This window comes from Bombyx mori, chromosome 23, assembly GCF_030269925.1.
Source record: "Bombyx mori chromosome 23, ASM3026992v2".
Taxonomy (NCBI): Eukaryota; Metazoa; Arthropoda; class Insecta; order Lepidoptera; family Bombycidae; genus Bombyx; species Bombyx mori.
The window spans coordinates 19,498,189-19,521,627 of NC_085129.1; the positions used below are offsets into that span (position 1 = coordinate 19,498,189).

General features: G+C 39.0%; 2 protein-coding genes and 1 long non-coding RNA gene across 3 annotated transcripts; 1 reads left to right on the forward strand and 2 right to left on the reverse strand.

Moving 5' to 3' along the window:
- Positions 1–1,328: 1,328 nt before the first annotated feature.
- On the reverse strand, positions 1,329–5,598 carry LOC692402 (coatomer subunit gamma). Its single transcript, XM_004930732.5, has 2 exons — positions 4,890–5,598; positions 1,329–3,548 (listed from the first exon to the last, which is right to left on the reverse strand). Exons 1-2 carry the CDS (start codon positions 5,433–5,435, stop codon positions 1,503–1,505), a joined length of 2,592 nt encoding a protein of 863 aa, XP_004930789.2. The 5' UTR covers positions 5,436–5,598; the 3' UTR covers positions 1,329–1,502.
- A 2,527-nt stretch (positions 5,599–8,125) lies between these two features.
- Positions 8,126–22,833, forward strand: LOC101743236 (CUE domain-containing protein 2). Its single transcript, XM_038019146.2, has 7 exons — positions 8,126–8,536; positions 11,788–11,919; positions 14,908–14,986; positions 15,536–15,665; positions 16,022–16,182; positions 17,030–17,159; positions 17,778–22,833. Exons 1-7 carry the CDS (start codon positions 8,371–8,373, stop codon positions 17,838–17,840), a joined length of 861 nt encoding a protein of 286 aa, XP_037875074.1. The 5' UTR covers positions 8,126–8,370; the 3' UTR covers positions 17,841–22,833.
- On the reverse strand, positions 8,637–11,962 carry LOC119630300 (uncharacterized). The gene is made up of 2 exons (XR_009976350.1): positions 11,818–11,962; positions 8,637–9,231 (listed from the first exon to the last, which is right to left on the reverse strand). It is a non-coding gene; the product is annotated as an uncharacterized LOC119630300 (long non-coding RNA).
- Positions 22,834–23,439: the final 606 nt, after the last annotated feature.

Sequence of the window (23,439 nt, forward strand, 5' to 3'; positions counted from 1 at the left end):
TTTTATAGTGTAATCTTGGCGAAATTTGTGATTATAGAAGTATAAAATACAATCATAATAGTGTACAAACTTACAATTCCAATTAATTATAGTCGAATTTCGACTACTGCGGGACCTCTATATTATATAAATACGTGTCACGTTGTTTGTCCGCGATGGACACTTAAACTACTGAACCGAATTTAACTTTTTTATTTATATAATATGCGCTTTGTTCCAACTTAGGCCATAGGATGATTTTTATTTCGATTAATGGTCGCAATATTTATTAATTAATAATAAAATGATTTCTTATGTTGATTATTGTTATTAATTGTAAGTTTCATAAGTCTAAAACAGATGGCGCCTTAAATCAGTTTTTACAGACAATTGTAATACTGTCTGACATTATTATTTCATAGATGGCGCTGTGTTAAAAATATCAACGGTTCACATAAGCTACAATTTAATGGCATAAACACGTGTTACCGAGGCTAAAGTATAAGTGAAATTTATTTAGTAGTGAACGGAATACAGTGAAATCTAATTGTTCTTACTTTGTTAATATTTGGTATCAGCATAGCCGGCCACGTGTTATTTAGAAACAATAACCTTAGCCACAGCAACGTGTGGTCGGGTCTGCTAGTATATTATTATATCTCTCCTATTTCTGTCACGCGTTCGTATTTAAAGTTGTGCGTCAATCACGAAAATCTTATCAAATTCGTAATGTAAATGTATAGTTGTCGATAAGAAAACGGATCGTTAAATTAGACGGTAGTACTCGACAGCCAGCCTTCGGGATTTACGTCACCGCATGTCAAATCGATTTTCGTGCTCTCGATCACGAGTATAAGTTTCGAGACGGGACGATTCGATTGCGAAACGAAAGTAAGTGAATTCATTCGCGCTGCTGAAATTAGTTCCTTCTACGGTCGGTAGGGGCGCTATTTTAACCGCTGTTTACATTGTTTCTCGATAGCGTTACGAATACTTTTTCGATAGTCATTCGTGCTCGCCCCTCTGTGAACGTATTACAATTGAGAGTTCGACCTCATGAGGTCTCAAGGTCTCAAGGTGGGTGACATCATTCATATTGCCATGTCTATGAACTCCTGTAGCAGCATCGTCTGCGTCATTAGCTCGCTCAACCATCGGTTTTATAAATAAAAATGTATTATTCTTATTGTACAATATACGCTCAGTTAAGTACGTTTTGTAATATAATTCTAGTATTTATAGTGTAACGTTGGACTATGTCTGATGGTGTATTAATAATGTACTTAGTTTTTCAATGATGCAACATGATATACAGTTACATAATATTTGTGGAAAAATGAATCCTCATAAACATTTTAAAAATTTAATTTCAATTTGTTGCTATATAAATGCTGATATTAGAAATACACCTACTGTGTAAGTTAAGTAAAAATTCTTAAACATTAAACGAATAAAGATGAACACCGACTACAGACCTGCTTCTCCCCTCATCCGACTGACTATTAGTGTACAAATGACTAGATTTAACCCACAGCCGCCAAGAGTAGTTGAGCTACGTCTTCCCGGGGTGATCGGGCCGATAACTTCATAGTGACGCCAGCACTGCTACCCGCTAAGCGAGCTCTAACCAAAACCGGCGCCCCGCCCCTAAATATACCCCCACCACGGATCTCCTTAACTGCATCACCGCTTATCGAACCGTTCGGGAGGCCGAGATGCTCGCAAACAGCCTTCGCAGCGTCACCGACATCGGTCTGCGACAACACGAACGTGTCATTAGCTTCTGGAACGTTCGCAGCTCTCTCCCAAGTCTGTTCCCAATCGTCTCCCCCAGCCCTAGCCCTGATCTGGTCAGAACAACCCATTTCGAACTCTTCCAGGGGATAAGAGTCGGCGTAACCCTCGCCAGGGTCCGGAGTTCCGGTATTAGGGTCGCAGTCGCGCACGACGAACTCCAACGTAGCCATAAACGAACCCAAACTGTCTATAAACGCGCAAGGGTATTCGACGACCACGAAAACGTTGTCCTGTGTGTTGTAGACCAGCTTCTGACAAGGAACGATAGATTTGATTTCGTATTCTGGTGGAACTTCCAATCGGACGTGGACGTCCTCTAGTATTTGATCGTTCAACGTGTTCACGCATTCGAATTGGAATATAACGTGGCGTGCGTACACGTGTTTCACTACGCGAACCCGGTACTCGATCTCCGCTTCGGTCAGATCTATTGGCAAATTCGTTTTGAACAACGGCCCTAATTTCTCGATGCCCGGTATTTTAGCCAACTGCTCAGCGTAGATCTCTTCGATAGACATTTGCACCGGTTTGCGAACTTCGATTTCGACTATAGGCTTTTTAGTTTCCTTGACCACCTCCTCGGCCGGAACGGACAAAATATTAAACGGTTCTTCGGGGTGCAACAAATGATCTCTCAAGGCCTTTTCTAGCAACACCACATTCGGTTTCGGTATATTAACAATGAAATCATTGATGAGCTGAGGGTTCTCGGTCTCTAGTATCGTACTGTAATATACTGCTCTATCTCTGACTTCATCTTCTTCGTCTAACTGACAGCGAGCCAATAACACCTTGATATTTGGCAATAGTTCCGGTACTTGTGCTCCGAACTGTGCTACGGCGGAAACTGCCGCGGCTCTGACCGGGCCGGACTCCAAAATAACTCTATTGTAAATGAATCTTATATATCTTGACGGGTGACGAGACTTAGGACCTTCTCGTCCCAACAGATGCAGTATACGAACTGCCAATGCCGTGTGCTCGCAATCTTCAATGAACTCGCATAAATGAGACAGTCCTGTTTCTTTAGCGTCAGGATTTTCTTCGACCAAAGCTATAATCGCGTCGGCTATAGCTGCTTTGTATTCCAGGCCACCTTCGTCTCTCAACATTCCGGCTAAGAATGCAGCCAGCGACTGATGCTTCCTCGGGAACTTGCTGCACAGCTGCCTGATGGCTCTGACGACGATTATTTTGAACTCATCTGGAATTTCCGATACAAAGCTCGAAATCTGCTTCATCAGCCTGTCCACGGAACTTTCTGCGCCTGTCGCTAATAGCGTTGTTACAGCTAAGGTCGCCACGGACCGATTAGAATCTGAGATTAAGTTTTCCAAGTCAATAGCGCATGCAGCGACTGCTGTAGGGTGTTCTGTCGTCAACCGGGCCAAAGTCCTGGCTCCAGCCAATCTGAGAGCCGCCTTCGAAGAGCTGCAGAACAATTGCAAAACTGATACTGCCGGAGCAAGATCCCGGGCGGTCTTTCTCAAGTTGACGATTGCATGGGCCGCCTCATAGATAACCATTTCAGATTTATGACGTAAGCAGCACTCTATAAAGTCTATGTAAGGTTGAGATGCTTCAGAATCATCACCGTCACATAGCTGAGCAGCTAAACGTATAAGCAAGCAGAGGGAGTATGGTGATTTTATGTGGGACTTAGAAAGTCGTGTCACCAGTTTAACTGTAGATAACTTATCATTTCGACGCGATAATACCAGAACACCCAATGCGTGATACGACACCATCGCATTGTCCGAATTGATTGTTTCCTGTAAAGATAGATAATGGTATGTTGTTAAAAATTACAGAGGTTAAGTGGAACTTTTAAAATATCAATAATTTGAAGTAAAGTCATGATATCATTATCACAAGTTACGGTAACCTAAAAGAAAAGCTGCCCAGTGTACTTATATTCGGCAATCTAACTATGCCAGTATTTAGTCGTAGCAAAGCACGTAACAAATTTTTCAAAGAAACGGTTAATATTTGTTTACGAATTACTTCCATGGTGAAGACATAACACACTGTAGTGAACATCTCACTTGGAACATTTCTCTAATTATTGGTTGTAAGCTTTAGTGTAAAATCACTTGGGTAAGTATTCTAGCTACGAAGCACAAAGCAGTCATGCATTCTGGTTTGCGGAGCAGGGCTGCTACCATTATGAGTTCTATCAATGTCTCAAGATTGGTGACAGCATTTACGTTGTGTTGTCCATAAGCTCTGGTAACATTTTAATACCAGACAGACATTGATCTCACAATATTAAAAAAAATAGTAATATCAAAAACTATCAGAGAGAAGTATCTCAAGTCAGGTTACTGACAACTGTATTTTTATATACAACAGTATTCTTTCTTCCTATGTACCCCAGTTTATAGGACTGTAGAATTGTTATATAATCTATGAAAACTGTTTGCAACACATCAGACAAGACGAACGGTTTGTGTAAAATGGCACCTCAAAGGAAAACTGTTAATATCAATATTTATTTTCAGATCAGTAAGTTTAAATATAACACCTCATACATACTTGTCATCCAAAACACCAGTATCTATGATTTCTATTCAAGTCATTCTAGCCCTCAGAAAATTCACAGTATTAATCCCATCATCAATAAAATAACTAGCTTCCCACCTGAAGCCTCAACTGCATTCCACAGTTTAAATTGCATGGGTAGAATCACAATCCTAACAGTAAGATGAAAACCTTGTGCTCAAACTATTTCAGTGCTATGTTACTATCGACATTAGATGAATATTTAACGGACAGTCTCATCCTTGCCCATGGAACTTGAAATATATTATATTTATATTTAAACTAGCTAACCCATGGCTTCATCTGTTTGGTTAAGGGAAACAGTGAACTAATTTTACTATTTGCCATTTTTTAATAAATAAATAAGTTTGCTGAGACAATCAGATTTTTTTTTAGTGTAAACGGTATTTAATGTAATGGTAAAGGTATAAGGGCATATATCACTCGCCTGAACTAAAACTACCACTTTAGAAAAGTCAGATAAATCTATTGCTTCGTTTCGGCCCTAAAGAAGGACAAACAAACACACTTTTACATTTATAATATTAGTAAGAACTAGTGTGGATACATACCTGAGCTTCATTAGCCCATCGCCGAACAAGATCCGGTGCGGTAGAAGACAAATGAAGCGCAGAGACTAATGCCGCAGAACTGACGGCCGGGTTCTTGTCCACAATCGCCTGTTTCATATATCGTTCGATAGCTTGTAGCATAGAGGCGTCCGTGATGCTGCACAACGCTCTTATTGCGGCCGCCCGGTACAGATCCTCTTTACCGGTCATGTCTTTAGTCAAAGAGGAAGTCACTATGATCACATCTTGCGCCAATTTACTCAGTTCTTTGATGCAAAGATAAACCATACGTCGCAGCATGATTTCTTTGGACTGAAACAGTTTTGTTGTCGCAAAGAAAGCGTCCGTAGCCTCCTGAGTGGTGAAATTTTCGCCTTGATTCAGTAAATACAGTATTTTCGTAAGTATTAATGAACATTTTCTCGGGATAACGAGCGTTTGATTAAACTCTCGTGTTTCTTGAAGTACTATAGTTTTATCGAGATTCTGGTATGGGTTACTGCTGTTATCATCTTCATCCTTAACATCTCGCTTGAGAGAGCTCATCTTGAGCTTTTTCTTTGATGTAATGAGAAAATTATGAGGCGCTAACGAATACAGTTTTACACGTCTACTGTTTTGGGTTGTGTGTGTATGTCAAAACAGTGTTACTAGATCACTTTTTTAATTCAGTTCAATTATGTTGTTGATTGTGCCAATACTTGGATTCAAATTTTTTAATGGTGACCAAAGTTTAATTGAAGGCGAAAAGTTTCTTCTTCTCAAGCTTGTCAAAACTTTCCCTTTATTAAAATGTAATTTTACCCCTAGGAACTATATTAAGATAAAAGGCACATTCCTTCTTTATAACTTCTAGTCTTTGAACTCAAATTACATGTAAGTGTAGCGTAAACTACAAACCCTTCCCTGAAACGGTCATGTCATACATGACATGGCTGTTCAATTCCATTCTGTTCACAGGACACTTCCCGGGAATTTGGAAGTTGGGCAAGATTATTGCCTTGCCCAAACCCAGCAAGGACAGGAGAAATCCCTCCAGTTATCATCCGATCACCTTGCTGTTGCATGTGGGCAAGTTGTTTGAGCGGCTGCTGCTGAGAAGGGTGTCGCCGCACATCCTTCTCAGACCCGAGCAATTCGGATTTCGCAGCGGTCACTCGGCAACGCTGCAATTGGTCCGCGTTATGCATCACTTGGCGGATCCATCCAACGCGCGCCAGTACACGGCCTCAGTCTTTCTCGATATCGGATATCGAGAAAGCCTTCGACCGTGTCTGGCATGCGGGACTGATCTAAAAGCTGTTGCAGAACATGGGCCTCCAGCACGCTTACGTACGACTGCTGGGGTCGTACTTGGTGGGAAGATCCTTCCTTGTCGCGGTCGAAGGCGCCAAGTCGTCGGTGCGCCAAGTCAAGGCCGGAGTTCCCCAGGGAAGCGTCTTGGCACCACTCCTCTACGCTCTCTACACCAACGACATTCCCACCCTCGAGGGCAACCTCCGAGAGTGGGAAACCGACGTGAAGTTGGCGCTGTTTGCCGACGACAGCGCTTACTTCGCGTCATCGAACATTCCCTCTGCGGCCATCTCGAGGATGCAGAGACTTTAGACTTACTGCCCCAGTGGCTAGACCGATGGAGGGTCGCGGTCAACGTGGGGAAGACCGCGGCAATACTCTTCGGTCCAGTCCGCATAAGAGTCGTCCCGGGACAGCTCAGTCTCCGTGACGCTAATGTCGAGTTTAGATCCAGCGTCCGGTACTTGGGGGTCGATGAGGATGACCGCCCACGCCAATTTGGCGTTGGTGGCCGCTTGCTAGTAAGAGCAGGCCGTTACGTCAGAAATTTCGTAATAGCCCGGGATCTAGATGAGGAGTCGCTCGAGGAGTTCATCCGGAGGCTAGCTCGTAATCTCTACGAGCGGGCTGACGGTGGACCCCACGGGCATCTCCACAATATAGCTCCCTTGCACGCCAGACCACCTGATGGTCGGGCGCTACCAAGGGAGCTACTAGAACCCCCCACTATGGCAAGATAGTCGGTTTAATCGGAGTGATATAGAAGTGCTTATAATGAGTGCCCCCATGGGACTGAGCTGTCCACACTCGTCGTTCCCCCCACATTGTTGGGGTGCCCCCCTATGGGGACCCTTCTTACCACCCCCGAGGGTGGACTACTCCCCCGTCTGGAGAGTGATTTAAATCGGTCCCTCCCCGATCTGGTCTTCCCCTTCTGGGGAGCCCGGAACGGGTGATCGCTTAAAACTAGTTCCGTGGCTCCCCCTCTGTTTTGTAGATATGGGGCCGCGGCATGGGGCCGGTGGTGGGCCCCTCGTCTGCTGACTATTGTCTATGTGTTTGTAAATAGTAGTCCTGGTTAGTTTTAGTTAGTCTAGTTGCCTGCAAGTTGCCAGCGGGCAGAAGCTCCCCGCCCTACGTGGCAGGGAGCTTCTGCCCGGGCAGTGGGGTTCGCCCCGAGGCCCGTTCCGTGGCCCCGTAAGGGGGTACGACGACCCCTCTTACTACAAACCAGAATGATCTGTTCTACGACGCAAGTAGCAAAATCTGCATGACTCAGTGCCCCTTGATGTTTATTACATTTGTTACCATAATAATGTAAAATAATTATGCTCGTTTGTTTCACTCTGTAAAGTATTGGAAAATAATTTCGTTTTCAGCTATGCAGACAACATTGACAAATTACATTCAAAGTCAGTTCTGTGGAATTGAAGGAGTTTCCGGGGAACGTCTTGGAAATTTTAAATGTGTATGTGTGTAAAAGGCAAAATCGTCATTCCCTTTTAAACTTGGTATCCCACGGATTTGTTTTTTCTCAACAGCTGGCGAAGTTTGACCGATCAATATTTATATTCGGATACATTAGTAACTTTATCACCATCCATCCTTATTTTAACTATGGCCTAATTTTGGGAAAAATGAAACTGTCATAAAGAATTTTTCTTATTCAGCTTTTGCTTTTAATAATTAATAAATTTGATCACTTTTAACAATTGGATATTGACTTATTTGTTTTGGAATGAAACTTTATCTGATTACTACGTTTTTTTAAAAATTAATATTAGGACTAACATGATTATGATAAATATTATTTATATTATATAGCTCACAATTTTATTGCAATTTAAAGCACAAAAACATGAAAAATATCTCGCTTTAACTCTGGCTGTATGTTCGATAGCGTTTGCTAACACCAACAATAACAGAAAGGTGTTTATAAAAAAACATTCGATTGTATTGATTTTCTGAGGTCGGCCCCTAGATTTTCAGGGAATATTCCTAGAATTATACTATTAATAACTCGGGTCCCTCACACAAAGGGGTACTGGAACTATATAAAATTCTAGAACTGCATATTACAACTTCATACATTTAGTAAACTAGTTATCTATCGATCCGTGTCCGCAGAACTTTTAACTATATTTTCGGTCTGTTTTGCGTGTAATTTACCTTGTTTTAAGCTAAAATGAGTGCTATAGCGCAACAAGAGTCTTTTGTTAAGGAGAGTCTATTTCAATTTATCATTAAAAACGTTCCAAAAGCAGACTTAAATGTTATTGACGATATAGTCTTGTCTTATGTGATTTCGATACTAGAAGAGGCATCCCAGGATCCCTGCTTCGATGTTGAAGGTAGGTAGTCCATTATAATTTACTTTACTTGTAGATAAACATCTCAATAAATCAAAATAAGTAGGTAATGATGAAAATAAATAAATAAAAAAAAACAAAAAAAACGAAACAGTAGTTTTATTTTAAAAAAATATAACACTGATAACTACAAACATACTGCCCTAAATAAATTAAAGAATTAATGGGATATTATATTATTTTTTTATTTTTAATATGCCAAAATATTAATAATATGAATATTCAGCTTAATTAAAAATAAGTTGACTGTCTATTAGCAGTAATTAGCTTTATCATAAAAAAAAAACTGAAAAAAAAAATTGAGAATATTGAAAGTAATGTAGACTACACAGCAAGGTCCACTTTTAAGCTCCAAGCTGCAGTGTCATTTATCTGTTAGAATCTAAAATTGACTATAAGATTTTACTGCTATCTTAACTATTGAAATAATTTTCTATTGCGGTAGATTGAACTAAACATTTTAAAATTTCTTCTTCTTCATTGTCACATCCTCATTACTGAGGGTTGTGACCACCTTGGTCCAGTTTCTCCAACAGCTTACTCCAACATTGCCTGCATTTGGCGTCCTTAATGGCACCCGGGACGCTGGTGGTCCTTTACAATGTCCGTTCACCTGGTTGCTGATCTTCCTCAACTTCAATTTACAATATAAATAATTCTTATGTGGTCCTGAAAAACTATAAAAAATCATAAGACATGCATTACAAAAAAAATAATCTGAAATATTACCAATCAGAATATACAGATGATATGGCTTTTTAATATGGATATAGAGAGCCATATATTGCTTAGTAGGCGTAGTGATGGTAATTCTGGCTAGTATAGGTTTGATTTCCAGTAAATGTTATTCGGATCCTGTTGAAATTTCATGTTCTTGTCTAAAGGTCTGGTTTATGTGCATGGCCTTTCATTTGACCCAGCAGCTGCTTAGAGCTTAGCGAGATTGTTGATGCAATTGGCTGTGGTTAAAGCATTTAGTTGTAGTTAGTAATTTCTAAACCCATGTGTGAACGTTTTTTTTTTATTGCTTAGATGGGTGGATGAACTCACAGCCTACCTGGTGTTAAGTGGTTACTGGAGCCCATAGACATCTACAACGTAAATGCGCCACCCAACTTGAGATATGAGTTCTAAGGTCTCAGTATAGTTACAATGTCTGGCCCACCGTTTAAGCCGAAACGCATTACTGCTTCACGGCAGAAATAGGCGGGGTGTGGTACCTATACGCGCGAACTCATAACACGTACTACCACCAGTAATTACGCAAATTATAATTTTGCGGGTTTGATTTTTACTACACGATGTTATTCCTTCACTGTGGAGGTCAATCATGAACATTTGTTGAGTACGTATTTCATAAAAAAAATTGGTACCCGCCTGCGGGATTCGGAACACCGGTGCATCGCTAGATACGAATGCACCGGACGTCTTATCCTTTAGGCCACGACGACTTCTTTAGGCCATGACGACTTAACGACGACGACGACTTTTTGTTAATGATATTAATGTGGCGACGCGTTAGAGCGACCCGGTTCACCACCGTGGAGGACGCCCCTAAGGGGGTCAAGGCTGGGCAAAGACCCTTCTATGACCCCCCGGTCCGACGGCAGCGGATCGGTGCGGAGAAAGATGGCTTCTTTATTTTATTTGGAAGACAAACAGCGAACTTAACGATGAATGTCTCCGCATTTAAATAACGTAACGCCTGTAACGTCGAATCGCCTAGAATTAAAATACATAACACAAAATGAAAAACAAAAAGAATTGAGAAAAACGTTGCAATTAGAAAATAATCAATGAAAAAATTGCATTTAACTATCTTTCCTTATTGTCGACTTTTTTTGTGTTAGCAATAAAAAGTTTTTCGAAATACATAGTTCGTTTTTCATTTCTAAACACCTATTATTAACAAAACGCGTTAATTTAATACGTAAAATAAATTTAGGCTTTAGTGCCGTCGAATTCGGATGGTTAGGCAAACACAAGGAACAAAATCGCTAACAAAGCATTGCTTTTACGGCACAAGAGCACTAATAGACTCTCAGAATAGCGCCACAGATGTCCAAAATGACCGCCTGAATATGACCCTTTTTAATAATCAGTTTTAACGAAACAAAGCTTTAGAATCGAGTGTTTACCACAACAAAAGCTACCCTTAACCTATTTTCCGAAGAACGATGTAACAAAACTCCATTCTTTGTTGTCTGAAGTGTTGCCCTAGCGCAAATACGGGAATCAATGCAAACATGGTAAGGATAGAGACGTTATTATCTGCCCTGTATTAACATAACTAGGTCAGTTCGATGAATGCAGGTGGGAAACATCTAACGCGGTAGCTTTTGAGAACGAGTGATGCAGTAAAGTAACGTCGGGTCTGTATTTATCATCGTGTTATTGTTTTATTTGATCAGCCCGGTACAAAGCACGCATAAAGCCCCAAAAAGTAATAATAATAATAATAAGCCATTTATTTCTTGCTTTACAAAGTTTAAAAAAAAAATGTAATAAATATAAATGTATGTATTAGTATTTAGGATGTAAAAGAGTTTTGTAATGAATCAGTAAAATTTAATTAGCAAGAACCCCGGATCGGGTAAAGGCCTCCTCCAAAGATGCCCAAGCGTCTCTATTCTGTGCTACGTCTATCCAGTTTGGGCCAGCTGTTCGTCTAAGATCGTCTTCCCATCTGGTTAGTGGTCTCTCTCGACTTCTCTTGCCCGTTGGGCCGCTCCAAGATGTAACTTTCGCAGTCCATCTCTGATCTGTATATCTCGCGACATGGCCAGCAAAAGTAATAATATCAACAGCATAATTTCAGCGGATTCCGAAGTTTCACACGTGATTCAAGGGTAATTAGGATGAATCCCTTTTCTCCCTACTTATTTGCTGGTAGTCTGTGCTATTCCGGATACGCTATGGCTGACAGGTGAACTCACGGTGCTCAACCTGGGAGGGTTTGCTAACAGTGGCCCTAGCAAGAGTAGTGCTTCGCTGAATCTACCACCGGATCGTAAACGCGACCCACTGAGAAGATCCGGCGAGAAACTCAGTGGGCAAATGATTTTGACACTTCACCAGTTTTGATATTTAGCTGTACGAGGGGATAATAGTGTGTATAATAAGCACTTCTTCGAATAGACGCGAAGACTTTGTTAATAATAGCGTATAAATATTGATTTTCTTGAAAACCTTTATTTCGCGTCCACGTTTTTAGGGAGATCCACTTGTTTTAGGATTCATCGAGATGATGGCAGCTTACGTACCGGAATTCGCGCACATCGACGCGGGCCTGGTCTGCTCCTGGGTTCTGGAACTGGAAGCCGAGATCTCCCGTCACGAGGAGACCGACTCCAGCAATGGCAACGGTAAGAGATCGTAAACCATGATAGTTCCTTGTTAGAGAGAGGGAGAGAGAGAGAGAGAGAGAGAGAGAGAGAGAGAGAGAGAGAGAGAGAGAGAGAGAGAGAGAGAGAGAAAGAGAGAGAGTATTTTTTAATGTAGGTACACCACCAAAAAAAAAACAATGCGAAACATTAAATACAAAAAAGAGTACAATTAACGGTTTGTTAGATGACATATATTATTATCACAGACTGATACGCTATATGTATAGAAGCGTCAAAGAGGTAGCGAATTTTATTATTCTCTTGTTCGGTTAATAAAAAAAACATGTTTTATTAATTAAATTAATGTTTTATATCGAACGAATTTAAGTCAATTAAAAACCGTTAACATATCAAGGACCGAAGATATCGTTTTAATTATATTACGAGTAGGTACTTGGGTCCAATTAATCATTCTGATTAAGAATAAAATAATGAAAGAAAAACAATGTTTACTGCTTTTTAATTGGGCTTGATATAATTAAAAACGTGTTTTGTGTTGTTATATATTTATTTATTATTTATTAATGCTTTATGTGTACGTTATGTTGTTTTATGGCGTATATAAAACAAAGATAAGTTTTACATCTATATATTAATACGTGAAGCAAAAACTTTGTATCCCTTTTTACGAAAATTGCGCGGACGGAGGAGTATGAAATTTCTCACATTTATAGAGAATATAGAGAAGAAGTGCACAATGCCAATATTTTTTTTAAATAATGCATAAAAGATACATTAAATCAATAAAGAAAACATTACACACACTACATACCGTGTATTTGACGCTCACACGCATGCATACTATTTATTGTCAAACTTTTGTTCTTGACGTCTGTTGTCAAATTGAGAATAGAATATGGTTTGTCTTTTTTAATATCGACGCTTGAAAGGCAAACGTGACTAAGCGACAATGCGTGAACTTTATAGTAGACTAATTTAAAGTTGAAATACCTGAAAACAAAATTTATTTTAAAGAATCTAGCTGTAGTAGAATCTAGCTAGTAGCTGTAGGATTGAAATGATTTTAATAGACCTAGAAATATATATTTTTTGCGCATCGAATATGGTTATTGCCTATAATTTATGTACAAAGCAGTTATTGTCGCTTAGTCATGTTTGCCTTTCAAGCGTCGATATGTTTTATAGTGTAGTCTTGGCGAAATTTGTGATTATAGAAGTATAAAATACAATCATAATAGTGTACAAACTTACAATTCTAATTAATTATAGTCGCATTTCGACTACTGCGGGACCTCTAGTCATAATAAATTTACGTTCCGACTCCGAACGCATTGTACGCTGTTTATTTATTTATTAAGTTGCACCAATAAAGTGATCATCAATAGAACACATTGAAAAACTGACAAAAGTACATGACAGATGTCACCTCCATTATAGGTGCAATCGACAGTGCATTATCAACAAAAATAAAAAATTATATACCTAACTAAGATTTGATTACATTTGATTGATTGCTTAAGATAGTTAATTTATATTTAATTGAGAAATGAAAATATATATTATACTAGCTGACACGGCAAACTTTGTTTTGCGATATAAATTATTTTCAGGAAAGATAAATAATCTAAATACCGACTGCAGCGCCATCTGTCGAGCTGATTTGTGAATCTAAACCATCTAGGGTGCCACCCAAAGGCATACAAAAAAAAACATTCAAATCGTTCAAGCTGTTTAGAAGTTCAGTGGCATACACACTTACAGTAGGTACAATTATCTATACAATAATAGTACGTGAAGCAAAAACTTTGTACCTATCCGTTTTTACGAAAATTGCGCGGACGGAGGAGCATGAAATTTTCCACACTTATAGAGAATATAGAGGAGTTCAGAATGCTATTTTTTTTTAAATATGCCTAAAAAATACATTAAATTGATTAAAAAAAATATTACGCACACTACTGTGTATTTGACAGACACGCCCGTAATATATTTATTGTTAAAGTCTGTGGTCAACTCAATTTGACTAGGAATACAATAAATTAATATTGTTTGTGTTTAATATTATTTGTATATCTATAGTATAGCCTTGGCGAAATCTGTAATTATAGTCTTTGACAATAAAACCACAATAATGTTCAATGTTAGCGGTAGGCAGCGACTTGGCTCTGCCCCTGGCATTGCTGAAGTCCATGGGCGACGGTAACCACTCACCATCAGGTGGGCCGTATGCTCGTCTGCCTACAAGGGCAATAAAAAAAAAAAACTTATAATTTTAATAAATTATCGTCGTTTTTCAACTACTGAGGGTGGGCAACTAGTATATGTAAAGATGTATTATTTGAAAAATTTCGTATCAAACCGACGTTTTGAAGGGGATCACAATCATGCTCAAGGTTTCCGTTGTATACTTAAACTAGCGACCCGCCCTCGCTTCGCTTCGGAAACATTAAAACACACATGAAACCAAAAAAATAAAAATAAAAAAATAAATAATAAAAATTTGCCTATGTTCATCAGGGACAATGTCGGCTACTAATGGAAAAAGAATTTTTCAAATCGGTCCAGTAGTTTCGCAGCCTATTCGAAACAAACAAACAAACAAATCTTTCCTCTTTATAATATTTATATACTTAAATATAACGTATGTACGTATGAAGCTATTAAAATCGTGTTAAATAATCGGAGTTACCCATTTATGTTACTTTTTTTTTATTGCTCAGATGGGTGGACGAGCTCACAGCCCACCTGATGTTAAGTGGTTACCGGAGCCCAAAGACATCTACAACGTAAATGCGCCACCCACCTTGAGATATAAGTTCTAAGGTCTCAAGTATAGTTACAACGGTTGCCCCACCCTTCAAACCGAAACGTATTACTGCTTCACGGCAGAAATAGGCAGGGTGGCGGTACCTACCCGCGCGGACTCTCAAGAGGTCCTACCACCAGTAAATTCAGACATTATTATCATTACATTTCAGAAACTTTAATATGGTTTGTTCTGAACAGATGATTCGAGCAGCGATAAAGTGAGCCTTACCCTGCAGAGCCTCTCCGAGATGCTGCCCCCACCACCGAAGAATGATCGGTAAGCATCGCTTAGAAGCTGTCCGGTCTTGTGACACCGGAAGGCTGTAAAAACTTGTTATGGGAGGGTAAAGCGCTTCGTTACGTAACGCGTTACGGCGCCAATCTGCCTTCCCTTTCTCTCACGCATACGGCACCGGTACCGATTACGTTTGTAACTTTTAACTATTTATATATATTTTTCAATTTATGTCACAATTTTCTTTCCATTGTCATATATATGTGACTAAGCGACTATGACTACTGATAACTTTTACGCTATTTAGAACGTTAAAAAACTCGAATTAAGCACACAGTACTTTAGATACGCACAAGCTCGAACAAGGAAACCTAAGTCCAAGGAAATAGGGGTTTGATAGGAAAATTGTTGAAGATATTACAGTTACAGAAGTGTAGTAGAAAAATAGAGGTTTGAAGACGTCAAGGCTGCAACTCCTATTGTAACAATGTAGTTAAAGTTCCGATATGACGTATGATAAGTTCTCATATCCATTGAACACATGCCGGATCGGCAAAATGTATGTGCAAGTAAATTTGACTTCTTCGTCAGCTCCCACACGAACTCCGAGAGTTCCGGCTCTGAGAAGGAGGTGGAAGGAGCCGGGGTGAACATACCCACCTTGGAAGTTCATCAGTGCCAGGTGCTGGCTGAGATGTTTCCTAACGCATGCGCTATGGAGGTTAGTGGTCTTAGGCCTCTGAAGACAGTCCAGGGTTCGCTTAGAGGACCCTTTTCATTTAATTTTTTCCATCTTAGCCCATTTAGAACGTGACACATGAGGTCGAAGTTACAGTTGTATTGTGCATGGGAATATCGCCAATCAAACCAGAGCGCATAATCGTTTAGCGGATAAAATAGGCAGGATGGTGGTGCTTATCGATGCGAGCTCAGAAGACGCCATACCAGTATTAAGGCCGCTTGTCAGAGAACGCTACAGCCTAATCTCCGGTGAATCCCTTGGTCGCCCCACGACCCCTCAGTTGGGGGGTGTTATTCTAGAACACCGGCCATTTAATCGGCGTCCCCGATTCCTAGATAAAGCACTGCCTCTCAATTGCCTTTGGCGACGTGGAAAGGGCGGCCGCAACCTTGCTCCACCGCAGGGAGTTGGGCCTCACTCAGTCGGCTCTACACGCTCCGGTCCACCGGACAAAGCCGGTTGACGAACAAGAGGTCAAGCAGAGAATAATCGATCGGTAAGCTTAATGCGTGCTTTTGGTTTATCGTTCGTGAAGCTTCTTCAGCAAAATTAACGCAGTCGAAGCCAATTGAACATACATCATTAATGATAACTAAAAAACTACAAGTCGTACAGTTAACTGGTGGTAGGACCTCTTGTGAGTCCGCGCGGGTAGGTACCACCGCCCTGCCTATTTCTGCCGTGAAGCAGTGAGGCGTTTCGGTTTGAAGGGTGGGGCAGCCGTTGTAACTATTCTGAGACTTTAAGAGCTTATATCTCAAGGTGGGTGGCGCATTTACGTTGTAGATGTCTATGGGCTCCAGTACACGAAATCGGTTTACTTCGAAAAAAGTTCGGGGTTAACGCACATTGGAAAAAAAACAGTCAATATCAGCTCCATCCGGCACATTAACATAGCTATTAGACGCCTGCAGCTCTAGGCTTAGGGACCCTGGTCACCTTACTCGTCGATGTTCACCAAGAGTTCGACGTGCGACCTAACCCATACATCAGCCCGCTGAGTTTCTCGCCGGATCTTTTCAGAGGGTCGCGATCCCGATCCGGTTGTAGATGCATTCGCGAAGCAGCTACCTTCGAGTGGTTAGGTCTCCTTTGCTCGTCACCAGTCTTAATGAAACTGGAAAGGCCTACAGGTCACCAGTAATTCTGGCATCTTAAAAAGTTGAGTCGAGAACTTCAGAGAGAGTCAAAGGCCTTCAGGTCCAGGACAGTAGTTGTACAATATTCTTAAGACTACGACCTCACGTCTCAAGCTTGGCAGCATTTACGTCTGCATAACCTAATCAACCCCATCCAGATCATGACGCATCAGAGAGTATACAATTTCCACTTGAACGTTCTAGTTACTCGTACGTGGACGAAAACTCTGGTACGAAGGAGCATAGGCCCTTGGCCCCCAAGATCGAGCCCAAAAAGATGGTCCGGTACAGGGACAATAAGATCGTCTCGTTGAAGGGGGAGCGTTATACCGAGGTAGGCACATTAATCTGGAGTTGAGGCTTGTTGGCCTGACTTTCTGACATGCTCATGCACCTCGTTGATCTCATTGCGCAAATCATTCGCGTACTCTGTCACACTACGAGGAGTGTTTGACGTCGTCGTGGCCTGAAGGATAAGATGTCCGGTCCATACGTATGTAGCGATGCACCGGTGTTCGAATCCCGCAGGCGGGTACCAATTTTTCTAATGAAATACGTACCCAACAAATTTTCATGATTAAATAATTTATTTAATTAAATAATATATTGTTCAATCATTCTAGAATATTCCATATCATTATAAAAGTCGACGGTCTTAGTATAAATATTTTAATATTATAGTTTAAATATTTATTTGCACTGGTACTTAGTATTTTATTTAGTATGGCAATCGGTTTTTTTCGATGCCATTGTTGCCAGTGTCGAGTTAATAAAATCATACCATCATAACACCATACAGCCTAATCTTTTGCATATTCTGTTTTATGAAAAATGATATGAAACGAAATTAAATGAAACTAGAGGAGATATACTCTCAATGAAAAGGTGACAGAAATAAATCGAAAACGCCATACATCTGTAACTTAAGATTGGTTTTGATGACGGATTCCAGGTCCCCAAATCCGGCGCCGACGAGGAACACCTGAAGAAGCCCAAGAAGCAGCATGCCCCTTAACCATTACCCAGAAGTCAGTACAATGGAAGTGCGGCGCAAGCGCCTTTCCCCTCGTCTGCCTCCCAAATTGATGTTGTGTACTCGACTCGTCCGTACGTATATGCCGAATTGTTTTACCGGTCCCATTTGAACTTCTCCAGAATCCAAAATCCAAAATTAGTGACGTCACTGAACACGTGCGTTTTCTTTAGTAACCGCAATGGTTACGGTGACGCGCAATGTATCGCATTCCCTTATGTTTCAAGCGTTTTTACTGACGCTGGCAACACCGAAGCTGATTCGATGGTTTTATTGTTATCAGGCAAAGGCGTATTCGCTTGTGCGATATTTTTTCGTAACGCCAACAAAACGATGGAATGTGACGGAGACTTGTTTAAAATCGATTCGGTCCGATCGAAATTAATTCTCGATTTAACTAGTCATAGTGAGGCGACACGTGACCCGAATCGCTTCGAAGCAAACACAATGTGTTCATGTCTGATGCATATGAATTTGAATAATAGTTTATTATTATTAATATATGTATTATCATATGTAAATGCGTACGGACGATATAATAATATATTTAGTGTTAGGTCATCGAAAGCGCGTCATACGACCGTAATAGGTTGTCCACCGTCATTTTGTTGTACTGATTTATTTAAAAGACTTTTGTCTCGAATTAATTTATTTAATATATTTATTCGTAATTTTAAGTTTATTGAATTAATTCGCAGTATTATTATTATTATTTGGATCGTTTTAGTTATTATTTGGGACGAGACTTCGTTCGTGTACTTTAGTAAGTGTTACGTGATATATCTAGTTTCGTCTGTAACGTCATTTGTGATTTTAAACGTTACGACAATTAATATGATTCCTATTAACGATACGTTTTACACGTCTGTGATTTTGATGCCATTTTTATTTTTAATTTTAATCCCTAAATTAATTATTTTACGTTTTGCGTCCGGTGTGACGTGATGCCGTACGTGAGCGCGGTCTGTTTCAATGATTCCCTTCGAATTGACAGATGACGTCTCTGACCGACGTCAGTGTGACAGTTCTGATTTTTGGCAACTTTGACGTTTCGATGCGTAGGCATCGTAAGCGATGACGTTTGACAAGTTTGACGTTTGTGTATTATGTCTTGGGCGTTCGAAGTGAAACTTATGGTGTGCCTACTAAAATATAAGCCCGACGGCGAATATTCGCTGGTTTTCGTAACAATGACTGTGACAGTCGCTCTGTCTGTAAAGAAAAAAAGAGAAAGATATAATATAGTGTAACTAAAACTACATACTTTTACAATTTAAACCTTTTTAGTGCGGAGCATATTTTTTTCATATTTTGCAGAAATTGCTGAAGTAGGACTTTTAAAGAAATATAAAATATCGATACTAAATTCAGAGCAAAATAATTTTGAACTATGCGCGCGCTCTAAGATACGTCCATTCGGGTCGATGCCTAATACCTGTAATCGAACTGCGCTATAGTCGGTATTTCAACGCTCCGTCGCACTTTATACACATTAATAGAGAGTCGATCTATCGACTCAAGTATTCAAAGCGTCGCAACTAATTTTTTTTATTGCTTAGATGGGTGGACGAGCTTACAGCCCACCTGGTGTTAAGTGGTTACTGGAGCCCATAGACATCTACGACGTAAATGCGCCACCCACCTTGAGAGATGAGTTCAAGATCTCAAGTATAGTTACACCGGCTGCCCCACCCTTCAAACCGAAACGCATTACTGCTTCACGGCAGAAATAGGTAGAGCGGTGGTAACTACCCGTGCGGACTCACAAAACGTCCTACCACCAGTAATTACGCAAATTATAATTTTGCGGGTTTGATTTTTATTACATGATGTTATTCCTTCACCGTGGAAACCGATCGTGAACAATTGTTAAGTACGTATTTCATTAGAAAAATTGGTACCCGCCTGCGGTATTCGAACACCGGTGCATCGCTAGATACGAATGCAGAATGCACCGACGTCTTTATCCTTTAGGCCACGACGATTTCTAAATCATTATTATCAGGGGCATCAGTAACTTCTTTCCTGTGATAGTAAAAAAAGTAAATGAAAGGCTTTATCTTACAGCTACGAATGAATCATTGAAACAAATCATTTAAGATGTACCTTCTTTATACCTACTTAGACTGATTTTAATGGATGTTTTTTTTTTATATAAATATATGTATATATATATAAGTGATCTCATGCAATGAGGAATGAATTCTTTATGTTTTTTGTGTTTGTTTTTTTTTTATTTGTATCGTAAGAATAAGTGAGGATTCATGAAGAAGTTATCTAACTATTGCCTGAACCAAAATTTCGAAACGTTTTTGACGTAAATGATTTTGAAAACAGACCTTATTAAGTTTTAACCTCTTCAGGGATTATGGCACATATGAGTGTACGATTTTTTTTTTAAATAATGTACAAATTTAACTCTACGCTAAATGGCCACATATTTGACCTATTTTTTTTAAATTAATGGAATGAAATGAAAAAAATGAACGGAGTAAAAAAATTACTGTCATCTAGTTTTAATATGCATGGTGATTCCCAAGGTTTTTTTTTATTGCCCTTGTAGGCAGACGGGCGTAGGGCTCACCTGATGGTGAGTGGTTACCGTCGCACATGGACTTCAGCACTGCAGAGCCAAGCCGCTGCCTACCGAGTCTGGCCACTCTCTATAAATATAATGATTCGCCGTAATAGAAGCTCTTCCCGCCGAGGCTATTAAAGTGAAAAAAGGTTATCAATTTCAGAATTCAATATGAATAAAATAATAAAACCTCACTTAATTTTACGGATACGTTTTACCTAACTATAGTTAGCTCAGCTAAAAATTTTGAAAATTGACAAGACCATCGGTTGACATTTTGGATTTGCTGTCACTGTCACGTACGAGGTGTGTAGGGACAGATCCCTGTGCCGAAACGACTACTAGCGAACGCGAACCGGAAACAATTTTGTTTTAGAACTGCTATATTGGTTTATCAACACTTGGGCTGTGCGGGTGGGTTTTTGAGGTGCAATTTTACTGTTTACAACTGGACTATGGAGGGTAGAGGTAAGTTGCACCGTCTTGTATAAGGTACAAGTTGAAAAAGAGTGGTAGCTTATGGCGCTATTTTTAAAATCCTTCCACATGCTATTGTGTCGCCACCTAATTGGCTGCTCCCTTTCAGCGGACACTTTCTAATACACTGAGAGGGTGCTTCTTACTTCTAACTTCCATATACAAAACTAAGCCTAAAATAATTGCAGTTCTGATATTTAATGAAGCCGCAGTGCAATCAGATCGTATCTCAATGCCTTGTGCGGTTTCGCGCGTTATTTACTGTCACATGTCATAAAAGTCATTTGAACTTTGAAGTAAAAAAAAAAACAATAATTATACGAATACATATCGACGCTTGAAAGGCAAACGTGACTAAGCGACAATGCGTGAACTTTACAGTAGAGTAATTTATAGCTGAAATACCTGAAAAAAAATCTATTTTAACGAATCTAGCTGTAGCGTTGAAATGATTTTAATAGACCCAGAAATATATTTTTTTTTGCGCATCGAATATGGTTATTGCCTATCATTTATGTACAAAGCAGTTATTGTCGCTTAGTCACGTTTGCCTTTCAAGCGTCGATATGTATATAATTGTTTTGTTTTGCCCTTATCCTGTCGACAATTAACGGTTCTACGCATCTGGTCGGTGTTTGGCTATGTGGTCTGTTAATGACATGGTCAAAAATAAAACGTACACTAGTCAATCTAAGAAAATGTGATACGCATTGAACGAAAACAACCGATGGCGCTTTTGTGTTGTATATTTATTTGTTTGTCTAGACTTAAAATTAAAATTGAATTTTAGCCAAAATTCGGTGCTAAATTAATGATTCGAATTGACTTAGAGATTGCCAAAAGAAAAGATAAAAAAAATGCATTTTTACAAGTCTAAAAAAATTTTTTAAAACTCTTCGTTCTGTTATTTAAATTGTTCTATTTATTTTTAGATTTTTTTATTTTTATTTTTATTATGTGTGTTTTACGTCGTAATATTGTGTAAACTAAAAGCGAACGTTTTTTAATCAAATTTAAATATTGACATAGAGAAAATAAAAAATTAAAAAAAGTTTTATTTTTACTCTATCGAAATAGTTCTATTTTGTAATGAAATTAATATTTTAATATGAATTTTAACAAGATTATTTACTGTTATTGTGGATGGTCGCATTTAGGACTGCTAGCTCGGTAAAGGTAATAATTTATTTATAGGTACAATTTCGCTTTCGGTACATAATATTCGCCCTGCTTAGACAAGGTTACAAAGGCTATGTTTATTTCAAAGAATCTCATTAAATCAACAATTAATAATCTAATTCTCATTCACTTGGAACGAATGATAGGATTTTTTTTTTAATTCACAATATGCTTCTAGGTTAAGTCTACCAATTATATTTAAGAATTGCAGTTTTGTACAGATGTTTATATTTTTTTGTTGTATAATATCTTTAATTAAATAGGATTAATTTTGTAATGAATATTATCTGTAAGACGTAATAATTATAAGTTTTAAATGCAATTTAAATCGAATATTTGTATGAAAAAAAAAACAAGTGAATGAGATTGATTTAAAAAGAATTCAGATGAATGAATGAGTTAAGAACTTAATTTTGACATTGAAAATTAGTTTTAATTTTGATGAATCTTTCGTCTCTATTACGAGACAAGCCTATTTAAAACATTCCAATCCACCCGGTCAATTCGCTCATTCGTTCGTGTGGTATCAAAATCACAGATTTTTCAAACGTTCTCGGGAACAATGTCGCATTTATTTTCTGTATGAGTTTTTTTTTTAATTTAATCTTAATACGTGTGTGTTTTTTTTGTAATTTTGCGTTTATGATTTTTTTTTAATGGTGGGCGCGCACTATTTGATGTCATATCTAGAAAATGTGTGAATACAAATAATGTATTCAGATAATATCGATTTCCCCCCTATGAATTGTGTTTTATTTCGCACCCCTTTCCTTCAGTTTTTGTATGAAGTTTGCGTTCGTGCAGTGGCGTAGCGAGCTTAACTTACGTCCCGGGCACAATACCTTTTTGACGTACCTATTTTAGACTATTACCTAGTGTTCCTTTTTTCTTTTTAGTTACGAATTAAAATTTATTATATTACACTGGCACTAAATTTAAAATATATTTTGCTGAAATCAATTATACTAAAAATAAAAATTAGAGATTTATTTTTTGTTTTGCGGATTATTTTTGGCGCCTCTGTGAATAGCGCCCGGGGCATGATGCTCCCCCTTTCCCCTCGCTGCGTCACTGCATTTGTGTACAAGAATACAATATCAAATAACTCATTTTTTAATCGTACAGCTTCAGGAAACACTCAAAGAATTCTCTGCACCTCGGAAATTTATTTAATCAACCCATAAATGTAAAGGTATCCGGATACATTTATCTTAGATTTTTTTGATAAACACCATCCTACTGTGATTAAAAACGAATTCACGATTACGAAAATTTGTTTATTAGTCGAATGACACTTTTTTTTTTATTGCTTTGATGGGTTCATGAGCTCACGACCCACCTGGTGTT